Source organism: Sarcophilus harrisii, chromosome 3 (genome assembly GCF_902635505.1).
Source record: "Sarcophilus harrisii chromosome 3, mSarHar1.11, whole genome shotgun sequence".
In the NCBI taxonomy this organism is placed as follows: Eukaryota; Metazoa; Chordata; class Mammalia; order Dasyuromorphia; family Dasyuridae; genus Sarcophilus; species Sarcophilus harrisii.
The window spans coordinates 40,247,343-40,272,415 of record NC_045428.1 but is presented as its reverse complement, the minus strand read 5'-3'; the positions used below and the strand labels follow the sequence as shown (position 1 = coordinate 40,272,415).

General features: G+C 38.5%; 1 protein-coding gene across 4 annotated transcripts in view; it reads right to left on the bottom strand.

Annotated features, from left to right (window-relative positions):
• Nucleotides 1-11,834, bottom strand: part of ATP11B (ATPase phospholipid transporting 11B (putative)) — a 122,336-nt gene extending 110,502 nt beyond the window's left edge. For 2 of the 4 annotated variants that reach the window (XM_031957731.1, XM_031957729.1), the window contains exon 1: nt 11,511-11,833. In XM_031957731.1, coding sequence (XP_031813591.1) covers nt 11,511-11,537 — 27 coding nt within the window. In that variant the 5' untranslated portion in view covers nt 11,538-11,833. Of the gene's footprint in view, nt 1-11,510 lie in introns of all 4 variants that reach the window. The other 2 variants (XM_031957732.1, XM_031957730.1) reach the window with 2 other exon arrangements.
• Nucleotides 11,835-25,073: the final 13,239 nt, after the last annotated feature.

The window sequence follows — 25,073 nt, the reverse complement described above, 5'->3', positions numbered from 1 at the left end:
CAAAAGGAAGTCCAAAAGGAAATATAGAAAAGCAAGAAAGCTTTGAAAGCTACATGTTCAATACTTAAAAAGGAAAAACCAAGCTATATGTAGTAAATTCACAGAGGATATAAAACCCTCTTTTTCTATTCTATCTTGTATGTGGAAATAATCATTTTATTTGGTGTTTAATTTCAGGATAAAAAAAATTAAACAAAGCTTGCTCAATAAAATAACATCAGTTTTTAATACCTTTATATACAAGAATGTAATTTAAATTGTTTAAGTGTGAGAAATAAAATAAACTATTACTAGCAACTATATATAAAAGCAGTTTATATATAAAACTATAGTTTATAAAATAAACTATAACTAGCAACACAGGGAAAGTGTATTTCTTTCCCTGAGATAGCAGTGATTCCTTAATGCCTTCAGTATTAGTAAAAAGAAATTGTCAGAATTTTAATTTCATAGCAAAGACGGGATATTAATGGGTCTTTCTTGTACAGTCATGTTGTAGTCTTCTGAAACAAGCTTCTCTAGTTCCTGAAACTTCATATCAAGATATGAAGCCTTTATCTTTTCAAAAAGATATGGACAAAAACATAGGTTGCTCTAAAGATTCCGGCTTTCATTCCCCTCAAATGGATGACATTAATTTCATTCAGAACATCCACCATTTGATTTCTTTTCTCTTAAGTTTCCAGATAAAGTAGCAGTCAACAATGGAAGAAGTTCCACTTTACTCAGAATTTGAAATGGAAGTATGAGCATACAACTTGAGTAATCCTTTAATCTCTACCATTTAATTGGCTTCACATAATAAGACAGGCTAGTTATAAAATCTATCTTCTTTTTACTTCTCAAAAAAAAAAAAAAAACTTTAGTGATAAAATGGATGAGAGCAATGGATATTCACCAAATACCATATATTTTTTTCCTTTTATTCCTCTTTCAATTTCCATACAAAGATTTTATTTAACAGATCTTAAAATCACAGAGGAACAGTTAGGTAGTACAAAAGATAGCGCACCCATTCTGGAATCAGGAGTTCCTTAGTTCAAACCTGATCTTAAACACTTGATACTTAAGAGACACGTGACTCTAGGCAAGCCATTGAACACCAATTGAATAAAGAAATAAAGAAATAGGTAGAGGGACAGAAAGACAGCAAGGAGGAAACCCCACAGGCCATCTCAATATGTAAATGAACTGGAATCCCTTTGACATACCAAATAAGTTGAGGGGAAGCCTATTCTTTTTTGAAGACAGCTTTTATTATTAATTTTTATATCAAAACAAAATTTGCTCTTTTGCTATTTCTACTCTATTCTTGATTCTGTTCCCTGGGGTCAAACACAACATTAAGTTCTCTCTTCTAAACTGTTTAGGGATAGCTTTTATGCAACCTTTTATTTATCTGTTTTCTAAACTATCTTTCAACCAATCTTTATTTTTTATTTTTTCTTCAAGCTTTTTATTTACAAAACATATACATGTGTAATTTTTCAACACTGACCCTTATAAAACCTTGTGTTTCAAATTTTCCCCTCCTTCTCCCAACCCCTTCCCCTACCTGGCAGGTAATCCCAATACATATTAAATATGTTAAAATATATTCAAACAATCTTTAACTGGCAAGAAATCCGAGCCATTTACCATGCTGGTTTAACCTCTTCTAGATTCTCCTTAATGTAACAATATTCTCCCTAAAATTCTTAAATAATTTCCTTAATAATTATTAAGTTAAATAATCTTCTTAAATAATTTCCTTTACAAAATCTAACCTATGATCTAAGTTTTGAATGATAATTACTCAGATAAACCAAAATAAAAACAAAAGCCAACTATTAAATATTTAAATAATAATTAATATCAATACTACACATTCTCCAAAAATGGGAAAAAAGGACTCTTCCAAATTCCTCATATAATATAATCCTAATACCCTGATCAGAATAAGATACAGCAAAAAAGACCTGTAGTACAATATTGTTAAATGAATAACGATTCAAAATTTTTAAATAAACTGTTAGATTAGAGCAATTTATGGAAGAAATATTCATTATGACCAAATTAGATTTACCACAGGAATATAAAGCTAGTTTAGCATTAGGAACAATCCCTATAATTAATCACACTAAAAACAAAAAGTAGTTTTCACTCTGTCTGCCTTCTCTGCTTGGATGGCTCCTCCCAGGAGCCTAAGGAGGAAGGTACCTAGGACAGCCACCATCTCATTTCTTACTAGGTTGCAGTCACATAATACTAGGCCCCCAAGACTTCATTTCCCTTACCCCCTTTCATCTTCTTTTTATAAGACAGTCTTCTCCTATTAGCTACTTGGAGGAAGAAGCAGTCTTGGGGAGGGCAGTGTATTTGTATCCCTTCCCTTATCCGGCACATAGCAAGTGCTTAATAGATGTCTGTCTACTGAATGAGTGCCACAAGCAAAACAAAAGAATGCCCCTTCTTGTTATTCTTTGATGTAATTCTAGAAACGTTAACAACAGCAATGAGAGAAAAAAATTAAAGGCATAAACAAAGACAGAGAAAACACAAAACTTCCCATTGCTGATATGATAGGTTTAGTTAGAACATCCTAGATAATCATCAAAGAAGATGGAGACAATTCCATCAGCTAAGAAACGATCTTCTGTTCCAAGATGATTCAGGGTTGTGTGGGATGTTCAAGGAGAACTAGCTGCTCTGCTAAGAGGGCTTAGCCCTCACCAGTGGCCCCAAGAAGCCTTAATACGCAGGGCAGCTAAAACCCCAATACCACACATCCACAGGCCAGCTAACTAAGTAAAGGACAGGGTTCAAACCCCCTGGGGACATAGGGGTGTCTACCCCAACCACCGAGGACTTCCTCCAGCAGAATGGGCAGATGAGGCACTTTGTCCACCCCAGGCCATCTCCGATCATCCTGACTTATGTCTTCGCTACCTGACTTTGCACATCCGTGCTGCACTAGAATCCAATTTAGAGGAAATTCGAGATTTCACCTGTGTTGTCATTGGTCCTCTTCAAAAATGACAACAAACAACAATAGGCTATAAATCAAACCTAAAGCATCAACAGCTTTCTAAATAAGAACAAAATTCAAGAGGCAACAATAAAAAGGGAAATCCCACTGAACACCACTACAAAATACACAAACTATTTGGGAATCAATCAATCAACGAAAGCATATTCAATGCTTGTATAAATTTGATTACAAAATACTCCTTTAAAGAAATAAAAAAAGCTTAAATAATATAAAAATATTAATTAATCCTGATTGGACTACAATACAATAAAAATGACAATGCTACCAAATGTGGATTTAACGCTACAGTGTTCCAATTAAACTATTAAAAGGATGCTTTATAAAGTTAGATAAAACAATAATAAAAATTATTTGATGAGCAGGACCAGGAGATCATTATATACTTCAACAACAATATTATATGATGACCAGTTCTGATGGACCTGGCCATCCTCAGCAACGAGATCAACCAAATCATTTCCAATGGAGCAGTAATGAACTGAACCAGCTACACCCAGAGAAAGAACTCTGGGAGATGACTAAAAACCATTACATTGAATTCCCAATCCCTATATTTATGCCCACCTGCATTTTTGATTTCCTTCACAAGCTAATTGTACAATATTTCAAAGTCTGATTCTTTTTATACAGCAAAATAACGTTTTGGTCATGTATACTTATTGTGTATCTAATTTATATTTTAATGTATTTAACATCTACTGGTCATCCTGCCATCTGGGGGAGGGGGTGGGGAGTAAGAGGTGAAAAATTGGAACAAGAGGTTTGGCAATTGTTAATGCTGTAAAGTTACCCATGCATATAACCTGTAAATAAAAGGCTATTAAATAAAATTTAAAAAAAAATTATTTGAAGGAACTAAATGAATAAGTGAGATCATTAAAAAGAAATAAAATAGACAAATTTAATTACACAAAATTGAAATGCTTTTGCATAAACAAAATTAATGAACATAGGATAGAAAGGGAAAAAAATCTTTGTATTAAATATCTTCGATAAGTTTGGAATCTAAACAAGAAAAATGTATAAGATCAAAAATCATGCTCTAACAGACAAAAGGTAAAAGAACATGAATAAACATTTCTCAAAAGAAGTCTGCAAATTTATAACAATCAAAGAGAATGCTCCAAGTTACTAATAAGAAAAATGCAAATCAAAACAACCATCTTTCACTTCATACTCAGCAAAAGATGACAAAAGATAGGGATTGTCAATGTTGCTGGGACTGTAGAAAGGCAAGACAGGTAAGTGGGAGGAAACTGTGGGTGGATGACAGTACCAGCACTGGACATGAAGTCAGGGGAGTTTAAAAAAAAAAAAAAACTAAGCAGATAGTTGCAAAATGTGGAGCTAGCTGACCTTCTCAGCCCTCTTTAAGGGGAGTATATGGGGAAAGTGTTTTCTCTGGCTCCAAGTCCTCCAGTCAGAGGCACCTGGGAAGTCAAAGGTGCTGAAGAAGTGAGACTGCCAAAACTGAAGCAATCTCAAGATGAGTTTCCAGAGAATGAATTTATGAAGAATGAATTGGAGGGGGAAGAGATAATGATGGTAAAGTCAAAACCAAGTGCTACAACAGTTGGGAAACTACTAACAGTGTAACTGACTATGAGGAAGCATGGAGATACATATGAAGCATATAAACTGATACATCAGGAATGAAGCAGAGCCAGGAAAATATATACCACTATTTGAGCAATGTAAATGGAAAGAATGATCACCAAAAACAATAAAAAACTATGCTGCAAAATTATGAAAAACGGGCTTAACTCTAGAGAAGACATTAATTTCTACTGGGGTGTCCTCAGGTGCAGAGCATTGCATATAAAATGAGATTGGAGGGGGGCGTATAATCCCATTTGGTTTTGCTGAATTTTTCTTCTCTTCCTCTTTAATCTTTTTTAAAAAAAATTCTTTGTTGTATGGAATTGTTCTCTAGGAGAGAGAAGGAATAATGGAGAAATTTAGTTAATGTAAAAACTTAAGACAAACAAAAATCTAGAAAAGAATGTAAGCGAATGTTCAATGTTATATAGGATACTCTTATAATTAAAACCTTTGAAGATAATTCAGCAACTAAAAGCATATGACAAGAAACAGCAGAAAATTAAACTTATCTTTTATATTACTAATATCAAAACTTTCATCAATTGGTTTTTTCCCCCAGATATGTCTTGAAGTCAAATGACTTCAAAATGATTCTAGATTGCTTTCCTGTACAAATAATGAAGATTCAAAGAATGCCTCATTTATTTCATTTGGGAGGGGAGGGGGGATTTACTGGGCTAGTTGTGAATGCATATATGAAAGTGTGTAACCTGAAATTTTGCTTTAAAGGTAAACCTCTTGAAAATCCTTTTATGAATATAAAAGTGATTATTCAAAAACAAGTATTCTTAGTTATTTTAGAAGAACAAACTAAACTAGAATTCAGGACCTATTGAAGATTCAGTCACCCTAAAGGGTATGAATCTTGATGTTGGAGAGTCTAAAGGAAAAAAGAGTTGGGTGATAAAAACTGGATTCAAATGAGAATATGTTCCTTATTCAAGTTTTCATATGTTGAAAGGGCAAGTCCTAAGCAAAAAATTAATCAGAGAATTTAGACAACTGTGGAACCTATCTGAAATAAGTGGCAGGCATAGAAAACAAATATATGGCTATTTATCTATGACCCAAGTGTTAATTAAACCCAAAAATATGCCTGCTCTCATAGTCCTCACAGTCTAATGGAAGATGGGGTAAGACAAAATATGCATATACAAACAAGATATCAATCAATAAATACATAAAGGATAAATTGGAGGTATATGAAGAAAAACATTAAACATTAAGATAAAGGACTCAGAGAGCCTTATTGCAGAAAGGGAGGTTTCTGGTAAGATTTAAAGAAAGCCAGGAAGCCAAGAGGTGGAAAAGAGGGAGAAAATTCTAGGCCCTGAAAACAGCCAGTGACAATGCCTAGAGCTGGAAATGGAGAAGAACAGCAAAGATGTCAGTGTCCCTGAATCACAGAGTATATGGAAGATTGGAAATGCAAGAAGGTACGAGCTGATGAAGTTTTAAAAGCAAAACAGAGAATTTTATAAATAATCCTAGAGGTAAAAAAAAAAAAAAAAAACACTGGGCTGGGGAGATGGAGCAGTATGGTAGAGGGTCAGCTGGTAGAGGGTCAGCTCAAAAATCTGCACCAACCTTCCAAATCCATTTATGCCAAAGGCTGCCAATCCAGGTTCCTATGGACCCTAGAAAAATACTGCATAGGGAAACACCTACTGTTGTTGGAACTTTAAGAATACTGTCATGATAGCTCCCAAACTAAAAGAACTAGTTGAGTATTTTAGGAAATGGACATCAACAATCAGAATATCAACTTAAAGGAAGGCAAGAATTCAAAAGATCTAGTCTAAAAGAGAATTCCTAACTTCAAATCACCCACTAACATGATAGGGTCACACTCAAAATAAGGGAAGGCTTCCTCCCAAACCCACTTTGCTCCATGTCCCTTTCTCCAAGACAGAAACAGTATGAGAGGGAGGAGACACCCTCAAGAAAGGAAGGTGCATAGACTCTGCACTCTCAAAGAAAAGAGGCCTGCATTCTGTCTTCTAAAGCAGCACAAACCAAAAAGAAACTCAGTGTTCTTTCCCAGGCACTCACATTTGTCTCATTTATATTTCTAGCAGAGTGAAAATGTATTTTTACAACATAATCTGAAGAAAAATTGAATACACATATAGACGAAAAGGCAGTTTGGCTGAACATGCAACTAATAAAATATTCTTGTTAAAAGTCGCATCTTGGGGGGCAGCTAGATGGCACAGTGGATAGAGTACTAGCCCTGAATTCAAATCTAGCCTCAGACACTTTTAATACTTCCTAAGCTGTATGACCTAATTGCCTCAGAAAAAAAAAAAAAAAGTTGCATCTGTACCTACATTTGTGTATATATATATATATATATATATATCTTTACCTGCATATGTGTGTATCTCTTTACCTGCCTGCCTGTATGTATACACTACATACATGTATAAAAGTTGGTGAGCATATAACAGTATTAAAAAATTCCCCTTATGCCAACAGTATTGCTTCAAACAAGTGAGATACTAAGGTGACAAGGTGAAAAGTGTTGAATTTGGAGTCAAGAACTTGAGTTCAAGTCCTACCTCAGACATTTAATAAGTGTCTCTGGGCAACTCACTTAACTTTTCTCATCTGTTAAAATGGAAATAATAGCAGTATACCTACCTTTTAAAGTAGTTATGAAAATCAAATGACTTAAGTAAAGCACTGTGCAAATCTTTGTGCTCTATAAATGATACTGAAGTACAAAAGATCCATTTCTAAATGATTTTGGTAATTTCTCTCCAGCTTTCTTATGGTTCTATCATGACACCTCAAATTTTAAATTTGTTTCATGTATAAACTTGAAAGTATTAGGAAGTTTGCAAAGAAATATTAAAGACTTTTTAATAAGTAACTAAAATATTATAATAAAGAAACATTAAGATAGGCTATGACATGGTTTCAAAAAAACTAATGAATTAATTTCTATTTTCATATGAATTTCAGCATTTTGAGACTGTATACAATGAATACAGTATTATTTGAGAGAGAATTTTTTTCTTTTTCCTTAGAACTTTTAACAGTGATAAAAAACAAAGAATCTTGAATCAGGATTCTGGGCTTATTCTGTTGTTGTGTTTCCAAAATAATGGGAGTCTATGAACATAACTTCACCAACAAACTTGTAGTTCCCTCCCCCCAACTACCTTACCACCACCCTTTCAGTTGTCACTTTTAGAGGGATGAACCAGATCGGCTTAGTCACTGTTCCAGGATGGCTCCTTAAGGACAGGCTCTCTTTGTAATCCTATGTATTTTATTTTACATCTGTAAAAACATTATTCTAATAGGTTTCACCGGACTATCTAAGGGTCCATGCCACACACAAGAAAAGTTAAGTATATCTGTTCTAGAAATATAGTCTAGAGAATTTATATATATTTATATAATCTATATTTCTAGAGAAATAGTCGCAGTAAACTGGAAGACTATTTCTATTGAAGAGTTATGTTTTTCTATAGCAAAACTTGGGAGTATGTAGGAGGAACAATGTAAAGTGATTGATCAATCTGCAGTAGTCATTTAAACTTTCAATGTGTTACCTTCCCCTAGAAGGGTCCAACCACAAACTCAGAAGTTCCAAAGTTATACTGTCCTCGTTTTCCTTTTATTCTCTCAGTCCAGTGTAAAAGATAATAAAAGTATATACCCAGGAAACAGCCTGATGGTAACACTTATTTTTACATCAACAATATTAAAATGAACACATTCTCACTCCTTCTGTACCACCTCTATGAAGAACAAATGCCAACTTGGTGTTTTTCATGTTTTATCAATCTGGTCTCCTTTTCTAGTTATCTATTCCATAACCTCACCAACAAACTTGTAGTTTCTTCCCCACAACTACCTTACCACCACCCTTTCAGTCCTCACTTTTAGAGGGATGAACCAGATCAGCTTAGTCACTGTCCACTGTTCCAGGATGGTTCCTTAAGGGCAGGCTCTCTTTCCCTTTTGTATTTGTATCTTCATCATTAGGGGCAGTGAGAGGCCAGTGTGGAGTCAGAAGACCCAAGTTCAATTGCAATCTCCACATTTCCAGGCTGTGTGACCTCAGACACGTCACTTAACTATCTGTGCTTCAGTTCCTTACTTGGAAAATGAGGTGGAGAAGGAAATGGCCAACCAGTCCACTAACTTTGCCCAAGAAAAAAAAAACATACAGAGAAGAAAAAAACCCTACAGAGAATCAGACATGAGTGAGAATGACTGAACAACAATAAAAATACACTCAGAGGACGCGAGAACTTTCAAAAATGAAACTGTGTTTGCAAATGAAAATCTAAGGTAATCCTTAGGCACACTAAATTATTAAATGCCTAGCACTTAGCCAATTATCCAATATCCATCATACAGCAAAATCATCAATACGTAAAGGGATTACAGACTGCCAATCACTGAAAACTATTTGAAAGAGTTTTTTTTTTTAAATATCGTGTATATACATACAATATGTATATGCAGTTTTCCTCTAATCCCCCCCAAATAATCCAACTATTCAAGTAATCTAACACTAATTAATAGTCCCCAGAACGGATCCCCCTGAAGCTTTAACAACTAGAAAAGACATCAACTATCACTTTAGAATAATGTTCACTAAAAAAGGCTTTTGTGCAAGTGAATTAATAAACTGACTAAATTAAACAAAATATAAGATAGATCACCAGTCAAACTATTTAAACACCCTAATGGTACTGTTTTTGCTTCCTTTTTTAATATTCTAGTGCTTAAAAATTCCTGATACATAGTAAGCACTTAATAAATTCTTACTGACTTTATTGTTTTACAGAATCAAAGTTAAAGTCTAATACTACCATATTATACTGGCATCAGAAATCTGGTAGCAATTAGGCTACCATAATATAATAAATAAGAATATTCCAAGTTTCTACTATACCTGAATCTATAATCAGTTATAATAAAAACATAAGCTTTAGACCACAAAGTATTAGTTTTAATGATATCAGAATGTCTTTCATACATGGAGAGAAAACATGTATTAACAACTGTGGTATGGTGCATTGAATTTGGAGTCAAAAGTTGTGGGTTTCAATGTGCTCTCTGTCACTTCCTGTATGACTTTGGACATATGACGTAACTTCTTTATCTGTAATATAAAGGAACTTTAGATAGCTTCTAAAATCCCTTCTAGCTTTAAATCTATGATTCTGTGTCTTATCCAAATTTTGTGTTACCCCTAAGATCTTCAGGACAAATAGTAATTCATGTTAGGTTAAGTGTTTGCTGTGAAACATGATCACCCAAAGGTGGATTTCAAAAACAAGAGAATTTCATGTTTTAAAAAAAGTGTATAAATAGTACCAAGAAGATTATGTGATGAGCAACAGTGATGGACTTGGCTCTTTCCAACAATGAGGTGATTCAAGGCAATTTCAATGGAAGGGATGGAAAGTGCCGTCCATATCTAGAAGGCAGACTAAGAAGACTGCGGCGATCAAAGCATCATATTTTCACTTTATTGTTGTTTGCTAGCTTGCTTGTTGTTTTTTTTTTTTCTCATTTTTTCTTGTGTACTATAAGGAACATGGAAATATGTTTACAAGATTAGCATGTGTTTAACCCATATCAGATTGTTTGCTGTTTTGTGGAGGGGTAAGGGGAAGGAAAAAGAAAAATCTAGAACACAAGGTTTTACAAAGGTAAATGTTGAAAACTGTCTCTGCACGTATTAGGAAAAATAAAATACTATTTTTTTAAAAAAAAAGGAAAAAAGACTGTACAAAAGGAAAAAGAGGCATTTATCAAAATTTCACTTAACTATTACATTTCCGGAAGAATCTGGGCTCCTGTTCCTGTGTAACTTTTTATACTGCCCTTCAAATCAGCCAATTAAAATGCTAAATAGCAGATTGTTTGACTTGTATTCTCCTTCAACATTATATTAAGGGACATTCCTGTGCAGGCTGGATTAGACCTCTTCAGTGAAGAAAAAAATATATTCTCAACGTCCCCGTTAAAAAGCTATGTATGTGGCAGCAGCCTCTAACCTGCAGTTATTTGGGGCGGTTTTCCCTCTGAATGAGCTCACTGGCATCAAGTCACACTCTCTCAAAGATTTGGGGGGCCCTGCCCCCCAAAGCGAATCCCGGGAGGTTTATCGGGCGCCACTCCATGCGAGGCACTCGGGCCATCAACAGCCGCTGCCTGGTACTGTGGCAACAGGGCGGAGAGTGACACAGATAAGCCTTAATATAACGAAGTAAAGAGAACACTAACAAGTGGGGGAGAAGGGAGCGCTTCAGTCCTGAAGGCAGATAAATGGGAACAACCGCTCACAAAACGGGGCTGGGAGGACGGCAGGCTGTGAAGGCCCTTAAAAGGTCGGGGGCTCGCGAGCCAAGCCGCGTCCGGGCGCAGACAATTGCACCAGGACGCGCGCTACAGTACCCCGGGAGTTCCCCAGGCAGGCGAAGCCCCAATCTTGGACGATCCTTCCCTTCCCCTCGTGGAAGCGGGACCGCGGGCTTCACGCCCCACCCGGGACACAGCCGGCTCGTGGCGAGCCTCTACGTGGCACAAGGTGGGGGGCCGCCGGCGCCCCAACGCCCGCCAAAGGCACCACCAAGTTTGGGGGTCTTCGGACCTCCCGAGGCGGGACGCGGCAGCGCCGCCTAAACGTTTGCAGACTGATAGAAAACAGCTCCGCGCGGAGGAGGGGAGGGAGGGTAACGCGCTCAGCAGCACGCTTTAAAGCGCTCCAGAGGCGTCAGGGGCCGACGGCGGGTTCCGTCCCGTCCCTGCCGCAGCCGCAGCCGCAGCCCCGGGCGCTGCCAGGCCGCGGCGGGCCCGGCCCGGGGAGCCCTCGCCCCCTCCCGCCGGCCCGGGGGCCACCTACCAGCTGCTGCCGGACCCAGCGCCACATGCCGCGGCCGTGCCCGCCGCGGGGCCGCGGGGGATGGAGGGGACGCGGCGACGGCGGCCCAGGCGAGGCCGAGGAGGGGCCGCGGGCCCAGGCCGCCCGGCGAGGACCGAGCCGAGGACGAGGACGAGGCGGCGGCCGCCGACGCCGCTGCTGCCGCCTCAGCCGCAGGGCCGAGCTCCGCCGCGGCCGCCTTTACGCCCCGCGCCCGCGGCGCTCCAGGGCTCCAGCGGCCGCCCCGAGGTGCGGCAGGCGCGGCCCCGGCCCCGCCCCCGGCCCCGCCTCCTCCCCGGAGGCCGGCCCCGCGAACGCCGCCGCCCGCATTACGGAGCGGCCGTTGTGGGGCGACGCACGCCGAGGCCCCGCCTCCGGAAGTGACGCAAAGACGCGCGGCGGGGCTGCGGGGCTACGGGGGAGGAGCCCCGCAGGGAGCGCAGGAAACCCCTCGGCGCACCTGGAGCGCCCGCGCGCGTGTCCCCACTGCGCATCCTCCGCTGCGTGCCCCGCCCCCCGCCCCAGACCGCCTGAGGCCAGTGGGGGGGCTGGCTGCTTAGAGAGCTCGGACGGACGTCGCTTTCGGGGGCCGTCTAGGCCAGCTTCCCCCAACCCCCAAAATGGGACCAGCATCCCAGGTCCGGAGCTGGAAGGGACTCCTAGGCCCTTCCTGCAACTCTCCCCCTTTTACAAACGAGGAAACTGAGGCCGAGAGTTTGGGTGGCTTGCCCAAGGTCACACAGGTCACTCAGTGATAGTTGAGATTTGAACTCGGGTCCCGTCTCTGCGAAAGATCGAGTCTAGGACACACTAGAAAATTTACATTAATTTACATAAATTTACATAATTAAAATTACATAATATTTCTATTTGTTTTTAATTGCCCAGGTACCCGTCGGCACTTACTATGTATCGGGTTGGATTGAATAAGGATAAAGAGAGGCAGCCTGTCCCCGTGGGGATTAGAATCAAAGGAAATGCAATCTCAAAATCAGCCTGGCCACTTACTCCCTGGATGACCTTGCCCCGTCTGGGACTCAGTTTCCACATCTGTAAAAGGAGGGCATTGAAGGAGCTGATCTCCGAGAATCCATCCTGTGCAGGACCTGTAACTGACTAGCTGACAAATGGTCCTCCAGCCCAGGAGAGGGAACCAATCCTTGCCATGGCGACCCATGCTCCCTGGGAAGAGCTCTTCTTTCTTAAAAAAAAAAAATACAGTCCTATTGCTTATTTTTCTTATTTTCTTACTTTTCTTATCAAGAATACTCTTATTCAGTAATTATTACTGATTAGAAGATCCTGCTTCCATGTCCTGCATTTATTAGGTACATCTTCTGTACCCCTGAATTGGGAGTCCTATTTTGATCAGTCTAAAACTTCACCTTCTCTCTATAGTTAAATAAAATTTGAGAACTTGTTATTTGTCAGCAATCACCATCAATTTGAAGTCCATCAATCTGAAAGGCCTGAAATGTTTAATTATATCAAGAAATAATAAATTATTTTAAAATTCATTATAAACTCTGGTTTTTATCATGAATGCCGTTTTTCTATACTATCCTAAAGGTTGTCACCTTACCAAAGTAAACTTAGAATCATGTGATATGACCTCTGCCCCTCTCAGTGGCATTTAATTCTGTGCCCCACATCTCAGGAGAACGAGGGTAGTTGATTTTATATGCTGGGATGGAATATTATAAGAAATGAACTTAGGAAGAATAAAAATTATAGTCTTTACCTCCTGAAAGTTTCTGGAAGGACCTAAGAACCTTAATTGTCCTAGTTATTTGTCTTCCGGGTGTTTTTCAAAAGCAACAGCCCATACAGCATATTACTGTAATCTAGTCAAAGGTCTCTGAGGTGTTAGTCACCTTGGGGAGATTTACATCAGCCGGGAATCTAAGTACTAACTGGAAAAAGAAAAGGGGGGGGGAGATAATTGGTGCCAATTGATGGAGTCATCCATCCTAACACATTTCAGATTTATTGTGTATGTAGCACTTGGGGAAACAAAAGCAAGGAAAGACAGGTCACTACCCTCTAGAAACCTTCACTTTGGTTATAGAAGCAGGAGCCACACATAAAAGAGCTAAGTAACAGTGCAATGGGTGACAAGAATTTCAGGAGTTCAACAAAGGGGAGATCCAAAATTCTAGAGGCATTTGGTCCAACAGGTACCTCATTTCTTGAGAGAGATCAACAAGCCGCTATTAAGCACCTACTATGTACAAGGCATTGATCTAGGTTTTGAGGATGGATATAAGGGCAAAAATAAAAAAAAATCCTCTCAAAGAACTTACTTTCTAATTGGGGAATACGGCTTTGGGGTGACAAGTGCCTGTACAAGCCTATATAATATAAATATTGCATTCAGGAGCAAATACAAAATGCTCTGTTTGACATTCAAAGTCCTTCTTAATCTAGCTTCCTCCTACTTTTCCAGGCTTTTCATACCTTGCCTCCCATCATATACTTGTCTATCCAGTAACACCAGCCTCCTGGCTCTTCCATGACCAAGACACTCCATCTGTCTGTCCCCCATACTGGAATGTTCTCCCTCACTAGCTTCACCCCCTAGCTTCTCATTTTCTACAAGAAGACTCCCCCTCTTAAGTGCCTTCTCATAATTCTTACTTATCCTATATATAGCATTTCTGCCATAGATGTTCACTTATTGTCTTCCCCAATTAGATTGCAAACTCCTCAAGGGCAGCTCTTAGCACAGTATTTGGCATATAGTAGGGGCCTTATACATGCTTATTGACTGAATGAAATGCATATAGAATAAATATAAAAGGAACAAATACAAGTAATGCTCAAAGACCTCTGACAGGCACTTAATTAATGCGCGTCATCATGAGTAGAATGCTGCACCATATTTGTTCCCACTATAAATCTTTGTTTCCATTGCCACATTCATATTTTTTAATTCTTCCTCGATCCTGATGTTCTCTAATTTGCAGCTCTCACTACAAGTTGTTAAAAAGAGAGATTTGGGTGGGGTGAGCTAGCTGGTGATTGAACACCAGTCCTGAAGGCAGGAGGACCTGAGTTCAAATCTGCCCTCAGACACTGCCCTCAGACATCCTAGCTGGATGATCCCGGGTAAGTCACTTAACCCCAACTGTCTCAGGGAAAAAAAGACTTTTGGAAAAGCAAACAATTTGGTGTTCTTGGTATGAGTGTCAAATCAGTGGACTTGAGTTTAATTATAGATTTGCCACTTAACTAAACTTATGATGTTAAACAAGCAATTCAGGGCCACAATCCTCATCTATGAAATAAAGTTGTACTAGATGACCTCTGAGTGTCCTTCCATCTCTACATCAATGAATGATCCTAAAGTGCTAGGCTTCTTTCCTAATACAATGCAAGACATTTCTCAATTCTGGTTCCAGCTCACCATCTGTTTTCAGCATCCGTCCAATATATACATTTATGGACTAATTTGATTTGCTGCCTCTAATTGTATTTCAGTCTAGACAACATTTTTCATTCACTTTGTTTTTTCAGTGTGGATGATTGTACCAGCTCTTCCAGGATGTTATTGCTCTCACTAAGGATACTTTAATTAATACATTGGCATCTGCAAGCAGAAACACCTACTAATCTGAGACAATTTCAATAAAGAATCTTGTTTCTTGAACCTGACACAAGATCTCTTCAATTCATTTTGAAATATCTGAAGTGGACATGAGTTGTTCAATGCCATGTGATCATAGATCATAGTTCATGAATATAGAGATGGAGAGGGATCATTGAATTTGTCAACTGAACCAGAACCAAGCTCTAATCTGTGGGTGGCTGGGACTGAACTAAGTGGATCAGAGACAAGAAAGTTAAGAATCAAGCAAATTTAATTTCAAAGTGAAGAAAACATTTATAAGTGAAAGTCCTTCTAAGAAGAATGGCCTGTGGCTTCTGGCAGGGATAGGACTTTTAAGCATAAAAACCACAAAAAGACGGAACCCAACACAGTTATTCTTAGGTCTTTAATAAACTGTTCCCATGACAGACCCATGCATGCAGTCATTTTTGGGACAATACAGACGTTCTTGGGTTTTGTGGGAACAGTCCGCAAGTTATGAGAATTGTTGAGCCTTGTGGTTGTCTCAAGTCATAAGGGTATTTAAGTCTTGTGATTGTTGAGCATTTATTAATCATTTACTGTTTGCCAGGCAGTGTGTAATCACAACAGGCAGCCCAGACCAGAGGGTCATCTTCTCACTGAACTGAAGGCAGCAATGAGATTCAACAGCCTCATGAATGTAGGCTTGGTCTTTTTTAAAGGACTATATACTCACCTCCTGGCAAGAGGAGAGGGCAAGAAGAGGTGCTCTAAAAATTTTCTGTGGCAGGCAGAGATCCCAACGTGCAGTCAAAATAGAAAAAAAGTACAAAAACTTTTCATGAAGATGATTCCAGTCATTATCAGTACATAGAATGTGTGTATGTTTACAATGAGAAAGCCAATAAACCTGAAAGATGAACAGCGCTTGTAAGAGAATTCAGCAGATATTGAATCCAAATAACAACCCTGAATAGAACTGGACATTCATTTTTCTGGCTTTTGCACTCAAAATTAATGTAGTCAACAAGCTTGTATACCTCCCCAAAGGACTTGTGACAATGTGATTACCACTTGCAGGAAAGTGCCATGTCCCCATCTCGGTGTGTATGCTCCCACCATGACAAACCTTGACAAGGTCAAAGAAAAATTTTACAAAGACCTGGAGATCTTCATCATCAATATGCTGAAAGAGGATAAACTTGTAATTCTGAATGACTTGAATGCCAGAGTAAGGACAGACTACCAGACATGGCAGGGAGCCTCTGGAGGAATGGAGTCAGATAAGCAAGAGCAGCAGTCACCGATTATTGAATACTTGTGCATCTCATAACCTTCTCATCACCAATACTGTCTCCTGTTTACTTAAATGCAATAAAACTTCTTGTACTCTCACAGTGAGCTTTGGCATTTAATAGACTATGTCATTGTAAAAAGAAGAGGTGGACAACGTGGGAGAATGACTAGGCAATGTGTGGCACCTTGTGTGGGACTGATCATAGACTTATCCTCTCCAAGCTAAACAGTAGTATTTAACAAAAGTGGTAGCCGGAAGGCAAGATTTAATATCAACAGATTAGAGTGCTCCACTGTGCACCTTGAACAGTTAGTTGCTAACCTAAGAGGGAAAGCTGAGCCATCACATGATTGAAGCAGAATGGGGTGGGTAGCTTTCAGAAATTTTTTGTATAGCACCTCATTTACTCATCTAGGACAGAACACTAATAAATATCAAGATTGGTTTGAAAAAAAAAATGATGGGGAAACTCAGAAGCTGCTAAATAAACAAACAAAAAACTACCAACAGAATAATTTTCATGTCTCTTAAGAAAGCAGAATTTAACTTCATCAAAAGTAAAGTACAAGTGAAGCTTAGAGAGATGTAGAATTCTTGACTCAGTAAGAAGACAGATGAAATTTAGTTTTATGTGGACAATAACCATCCAAAATGCTTTTATGAAGCCTTGAAAGCTTTTTATGGGCCTAAGATAGTGCATCTCAACTACTCAGTAATAAGGACATTTTACTGGAGAGATGGACTGAATACTTCCATAGCTTTTTCAGCAAACCATGATTAACCAATGCTGAAGCCACTGAGTGGTTGAAGTCAATCCCTGACCTTCCAAATGAAGAAGAGGATCTGAATGACATTCTGTGGCAAAGTGCCTGATGCTAATTAATTTTATTCCAGCTGAGATTTATAAGGCAGGGGGCCATTGTTCATACAGTAACTTAGTGAAGACTTCTAGGTAAAATGGCAAGAATAAGTTATCTTCCAGGAGTTCAAGGATGTCTCCAGTGCCCATCTCTATAAAGGAAAGAGTAATAGGTTATCCTGTGACAGTCACAAAGTGGAATCTCTCTCTTAGTCATTGCTGGCAAGATTTTTACCAGAGTCCTCCATACTAGACTGATCTTTCCACATAAATGATGGGGTTGATGCATAGATTTCCAGAGTTGGCTCAGTGTTGGGGACTCTTTGAAGGAAACTGTGGAAGAAAAGGGATATTAGGCTGCCTACCATACTGAAAATCTACAGAGCAATTGTACTGATCTCATTGTTAGGTCTATGAAACCTGGACAGTGTACCAGTATCATTCCAGGAGACTGAATTGCTTCCATTTGATTTGTCTTAGGAAATTTCTTAAGATCACCTGGCAAGAGAAAGTACCAGACATTGTAGTTTTTCCCAAGCTGAATTGTCAAACATTCTGCTGCAGATCAGAGAATATTTTATTGAGAACTCACATTAGGCATAAACTCACAGGGGGATCAGAAGTGATTTAGAGACATTATCAAGGTCCTCTGAAAAACTCTGGAATCTATCTATCTATCTATCTATCTATTATGCTGGGAGACACTGGCAGAGGACCACTCAACATAATGTGCCTGCATTGAAGATACTCTGCTCTTTCCACAGAGCAGTACTGCAGAAGCTCAAAAGAAACATAAGGACAAATTTAGAGACACCTCCATTCCTAATATCCGTATAGACTATGTATGCCAGACTTGTTGTAGAGCCTTCTGAACTCACATTTGTCTGATCAGCCATAGAGGGGACACATTGTACTTGATCCCAACATAGTGATGTCATTTTGGTCCTTTGAACAAGGACAACATTCATAGTCATTTACACTGATCCTGATGTTTTACTTATACTTTGTTGAACTAAAAATCTATGATTGTAGAAAGACAATATGGTATAATGTCTAGAGCTTTGAGGAAAATTAATGTTGAATCTCCTTATTTAAAATCAATATTTCAATGTGAATTTATCCATTTTCTCAGACTTTAATTTTTTGAAGGTGAAGTAATTTCTGAAGGCCTTAACTGAGTAAGGTACTTACTCTCAGCCCCCAAGGCATCTACTCTGTTATTTACCCCATACATAGAAAGCTGTTTGAGCTAAGGCCCTCCCCTGGGGATGTCTTTGCTTTTTCTAACTGGGGATAGAGGAGAAGGGGAGGAGAGGGAGCTGAGAATTCTTAGTCCATCTCCTCATTAGAATATTCGCCAGTCAGGGTTGCCTTACCTTTGTCTGGAAAGATCCAAATGATGTAACTGTCAGACCAATCAGGAAAAAGTCCCACCTAAGTAGGATGCTGCTGGCCCTCCATCTGAATCCATCTGGGACAGTCAGGAAATTATGAATTCAAGACCAGACTTTACCAGCTGTATGACCCTGAGGAAATCACTTAACCCTCATAAGTCTCAGCTTCCTCATTTGTAAGCTGAGCAAGTGGGACTAGATTGATTAGGTTCTTCAACCTTTGTGTGTGTGATGGACTCCAGTGAAATCTATCGATCCCCTATTGGAATAATGTTTTTTTAAAAGTAGCTAGGATTACAAAAAAAACCAATAATATTACAATATTTGTCAAATATTTTTTAAGTTTATGGAACTCAAATTGTTCTAGGCTGTCCTGCACGCTTTCTCTTCATCATTGTCTCTTGGAAACTAGACAAGCTCTTTTCGAGGATCATTCAAGGCCACCTCTTAAAAGACCCCTTTTTGATTCTCTCAATTGTTAATTCTTCCCCATTCTAATTAATCTGTATATAATTTATGTTTTGTATCTGTGTACTTATTTGTGATTCCTCTCTCCCCTAATTTAAATTCTTTGGAGAAGAGACTAATTTTTTTAATTCTCTCTCAGTCTCTCTCTTTCCCTCCCTCTTTTTCTTCTTCCATCTCTTTCTCTTTCTCCCTTCCCCCCTTCTGTCTACCTTTCCTTCTCCTTCTCTTTTTTCCTTTCCCTTTTTCTCTCCCTCTCCTTCCCTGTCCCTCCCTCTCTCTCCCTCTCCCTCCTTGTCCCTCCTTCCTTTTCCCTCTCTCCCCTTCTCTCCCTCTTTCTTCCTCTTTTTCCCTCTCTCTCTCTCTCTCCCTCTTTCCTTTTCTCCCCCCTCTCTTTTTTTCTCTCTCTATCTCTTCCTCCCTTCCTTTCTGTCCCTCTCCCTCATCCCCTCTCTCTCCCTTCCCCCCTTTTACTCCTAGAACTTTGGTTGGCACATATTATAGGGCCTGAATAAATGTTTGTTGAATTGAACTGGATAGAGTTTCCATGCTCATTGACCAGTTAGGTGGTAAAGTTCTTTTATCTGCTAATAAGCATAATTATAGCTTGCTTAATTCACAGTAATATAGAGAGCTTAAGTGAAAAAACATGTGAAAGAACTTTAAACTATTTGGAGGGAAATAAGAAACCCACAGTATTATTTTAAACTTCCTTCTGTAAAAAGCACTACAGGGCCTCCAAAGTTGCAACTCTGCTTGCTATCTCTTGGGAAAGAAAAAGAGATACAAACATGAAATTGCTTCTACAACTTATTGGTTTGAAGCCTAAAGAGGACATGATGTGGGAAAGGCAGCAGAATCATGAAATCAATTCCAATATCTTCGAACAGATTGGTACTGGTTATATTTTATATTTTCCTAAAGCATATGGTCAAGAGAAATTACATTCTCAGTTTAATTTCCCAATGTGTAATGATTTTTCTATAATGAAGTCTATACATCAGTTCCAATCTTCATTATTTCCCTACGATTTTTCTGTCTTAGATGAAAGCCCCATGATTACTTCTAATAGCACAAAAGGAAGTAGAGCTTTGATGATTCATTTAATTTGATCAATTTAGACCATCAGGATGAGAATCAGTGCTAATAAATGTTGACGGAGTTGAATTGATCATTAAAGTTGCATAGTCTTGGGGGAATGTTTTGTTTTTGCATTCTTCTGGCCTGAATCATGTACCTTGGCGTGCAATAATAAACAAAGTAAATTGATCATTACCAAATTGCTGTGGCCTTTTGTGAAGGACTGAAAGATTCTGGAGATATACTCAATGGCCTTCATAATAAAACACAGCAATCATAGCCACCTCTCTGGCTAGAATTAAATTCAAGCTTCCTTCTCTGCTTTTCATTGACTTTGCTATTCTTTCTGTCAGGATGCCAAAAGCCAATAGATTTTCTTCTCATACTTATAGCAAGGTTATATACTCACTGAATGTTAAGGTTGGATGAGCCCCTAGAGATTATAGAGTGTTCTTAATTTGATATTCACAAATCACCAAAGAGGTCTCTGGACAGATTTCAGGGGGTCTGTGAACCTGAAAGGGGAAAAATTATATCTTTATTTTCACTAGTCTTGAACTCAATTTTAGCATTTTTTTTTCAATAATAAACATAGGCAACAAGCCACAGAGATGTGAATAGTAGCTTATAGTAATGTGTGACTGTCATTAATAGAAATCACAGATATTCTCATATCACATTAGAGTTGTTTCAACTATCTCAAAATATCATTTATACTCACCACTACTTCAAAATGGTCATAATTTTTAGGCTTACCATTAGAGGACATGATCTCAGTCTTCTTACCTATAGACTATATTTCAATACAACTGGCTTTCCTTTGTAATTCTATATATTTAACTTTTAATTTTTATATATTTTAATTAAATATATATTTATATTCTATATATAGAATTAGATATTCTATATATTTTAATTAAAAATATATTTATATTCTACATATATAATTAAATATTCTATATATTTTAATTTTTACATATTTTAATTAAATATATATTTATATTCTATATATAGAATTAAATAGTCTATATATTTTAATTTTTTATAATTTACATTTATTTATTGTTAATTTATATAGTTTACATTATTCTGATAGGATATTTGCTTCCCCACATTGCCAAAGATGTCCATGACACAAATAACCTATAATCTAGGCCAAGATTCTTATCTTATACATGTCAAAAACAGTCCCAGAAAAATGACTTATTCAGCATTCCATACTCAGTCAATGGTGAAGACAGAATTCAATTTTGTCTCCAAGTCAAGTCATCTTTTCACTACATCAAGCTGCCTCCATATACTACAAGTAATTTTCAGCAGCCTTCCCAGACTACATCATGGTATTGTGGGAATATAGTAAATGGTAGAGGTGATAGTAACTATATTGCAACAGTACCTTAAAGTGTTTTAAAGTTCCTTAAAGTTAGCAAAGTGCTCTATTTATGTTGTTACATTTGGTTTTCACATCAAACTTGTGAAGTAAATATTCTCACGCTCATTTTACAAATGAGGAAGTTGGGACTCAGAGGGCTAAAGTAACTTGACCAAAATAATAGAAATTCATGAGTGAAATTCCCATCTGGGGAAAGGTAGTTATAGGAGATGAGGTGAATGTATAAGGAACAGAGTGAAGGCTGGATCCCAGAAAGAGGGATGAGGAATAATGTCCAATCAAGCTAGAAAGACAGGTTGAGACCACTTTGTAAAGGGATTTAAAAGCTAAAAAGAATGACTTAATTGATGGATGGATGAATAGATGGATGGAGAGATAAAGTATTTATTAAATGATCATTCTGTGCAAACATGGTGCTAAGTGTTGGGAAAAGAAACATAAAAATGTTCTCAAGGAGCTCACCTTGTAATGGGGGAGACAACACATATACAAGGTTTTAGCTGTGGGTCTGATGGAAAGGTCCTTGAGTCCATAGGGTACCACAGCAAAGCAGATGGTCATGCCTCTTCTTTCATGTCATTTCCACTGATAAAATCATATCTGTTTCCGATGTTTGCTGAGAATTCTGGTGCCAAGAATTTTCCTTTTTGGATTTTTCAGAGATGAGGCTGTAACCCCTGCAGGAAAAGTTACTAGGCTATGTCTCCACAGAGGATACAGAGTTCTGCAGACACTGAGCTAGAAGCATTATCATGGCCACAGCTATCAGGTTCGGGGTCCTGCTGTCTCTGTCAGGGTCTGAGGGGAGATGGTGATCAAGGGGGGAGTGGTGGTTTGCTTGACCTAACACTTGTCACCTTCTTTCTCTTCCTCAGGCTGCCCTGATGCTTTCACCAGACTGGCCCATCTGCCTTCTGAATTTTATCTTTGCTGTTAGAGGCTATGGGAAGCCACTGGATGCAACGGGGGAGGAGAATGACAAGGTCAGTTCTGTGCTTAAGGAAAATCATTAACTGTGTTGAAGATGGACTAAAATGGGAGAGATAATGTCTGTGTGTGGGTTCAGGTCAATTTGTGTTGCTCATTATAAACCAATCTAAGTTCTGGTTCTGCTGGGATATCAAAGGTACTTGTTCAACCAAACAGGCCCCTGAAGGCAGCAGCCAAAATGCTCTGCCAATTAGACTTCCACAGAAGTTGCTGTTGCAACACTTTATGGCACAACATGACTCCTGAAGTGGAGTGGGGGACTCTTCCTATTAATTCGGGGCTCCCTTGTTCACTCTCCTTGTGCTAGCTGCTGCTGAGTTCAAAAGGCTCAGGGCTCTTGAATGATGAAACAAAGCCAATCTCTTGCAAGGGAGGGATGGTGAAATCAGCTGGGGATAGAGATAGGAAAGGCAGGAAAGAAAAATAAATGAAAGATCTGTAATCTACAGAGATGGGCTTTCATTAGGGAAATAGGACAGATCTCATGGCATATATTCCTTTGCAGAGTTGAAAGGCTATATGTACTTGAATAATATGTCTTTTTAAAAAATATATTATTTTATTTTTCCAAATACATGCAAAGATAGTTTTAAATATTCATCTTCGCAAAACTTTGTGTTCCAAATTTTTCTCCCTCCTTCTCCCCAAAACAACAAGCAATCTGATTGATATAGGTTAAATATGTGCAATTCTTGTGAATATATTTCCATATTTGTTATGCTGCTCAAGAAAAACAGATCAAAAAGGGAAAAATCTTGAGAAAGAAAAAACAAACAAGCAGACAAACAACAACAAAAAGTAAAAACACTATGCTTTGATCCATATTCAGTCTTCATTGTTCTCTCTCTGGATGCAAATGGGACTTTCCATCACAAGTCTATTGGAATTGCTTTGAATCACCTCATTGTTGAAAAGAGCCAAATTTATCACATAATCTTGTTGCTACTCTATATAATGTTCTCTTGGCTCTCTCACTTCATCATCAGTTCATCTAAGTCTTTCCAGGCTTTTCTGAAATCAGCTGGCTCATCATTTCTTAATAGAACAATAATATTCCATTATATTCAAACACTATAACTTATTCAGCCATTCCTCAGCTGATGGGCATCCCCTCAGTTTCCAGTTCCTTGCCACTACAGAAAAGGCTGCCACAATATTTTTGCACATGTGGGTCCTTTTCCCTCTTTTATGATCTCTTTGGGATACAGATCCATTAATTGGTATGCCACAGTTCTCTTTTATTGTCCTGACTCAGTTTCTCCAATTATCCTGACCTAGTCCTGCCTTGATTTCCCTAATTGTTCTGCTCAACCACCTCTCCCTCCTAATCATGATGATCCAGATAAGGAGAAAGACCTTCTATTTTAGGCATCATCAGAATGTTGGGTTCTTCTCCCCACTCTGTAATCCCAATTATCAGATATCCCCAATGCCCTCCCCTCACCCTGTCAGAACCGGATTGTCAGAGTCCCATCGTGCTCTCAGCACCCTTATTCCACCCCTGCCCCAGTCTACCCCCTGAGTCTGAGCCACGTGTATATAGCTCATTGAAAACTCACATTCTTTGCTGGATTCTTGGAGACAATAGTCTCATTCAGCCCTGGGACTAAATCATGGATCCATTTGATCCCAATAAATCTCTCCCTTTTAAATAAATTATTACATATTCTCTAATCTCTATCTTGCCTCAATTTCTCTGCCATTACATAATGACACTGCTGGATCAAAGGGCATACCCAGTTTTATAGTCCTTTGGGCATAATTCCAAATTGCTCTGAATGGTTAGATCATTTCACAACTCTACTAACAATGCCTTACTGTTCCAGTTTTCCCACATTCCCTCCAACATTCATCATTATCTTTTCCTGTCATCTTAGTCAATCTGAGAGGTGTGAGATGGTACCTCAGAGTTGTCTTAATTTGCATTTCTCTTATTAATAGTGATTTAAAGCAGTTTTTTAAAATATGATTAGATATGGTTTTAATTTCTTCATCTGAAAATTGCCTGTTCATATTCTTTGACCACTTATCAATTGGGAAATAGCTTGTGTTCTTATAAATTTGAATCAGTTCTCAAATTGTACATCTTTAATCATCCCCTACTAGTAGTGGTCCAACTTCTCCATGAAAACTTCCAAGAACAAGGAACTCACTACCTCCTCAGGGAGCCCATTGACCTTAGGGATAGCTCTTATTGTCATGAAGCTTTTCCTGACTTTAAGCCTCCTCTCATCCAGTCTAAGACTTTTTAAACTCCCCATATGTACAGTCACAAACTCATTTTGTGCTTATGCCTAAGCCTAACATTCATTTTCTAGGCCTTCTTTTACCCCCTTATTCTCTATCAGCAGTATATTTAAGAGCAAGTCCTATTCATTATTTTTTCCCCAGGAAGAAAATATTTTTGAATTCCTAACAAGAATCTCAATCATTTCAAATGTCTATGGCTACCATGGATTGCAGAGACTATTTGATTTTATCTGTATCCCGCACGCC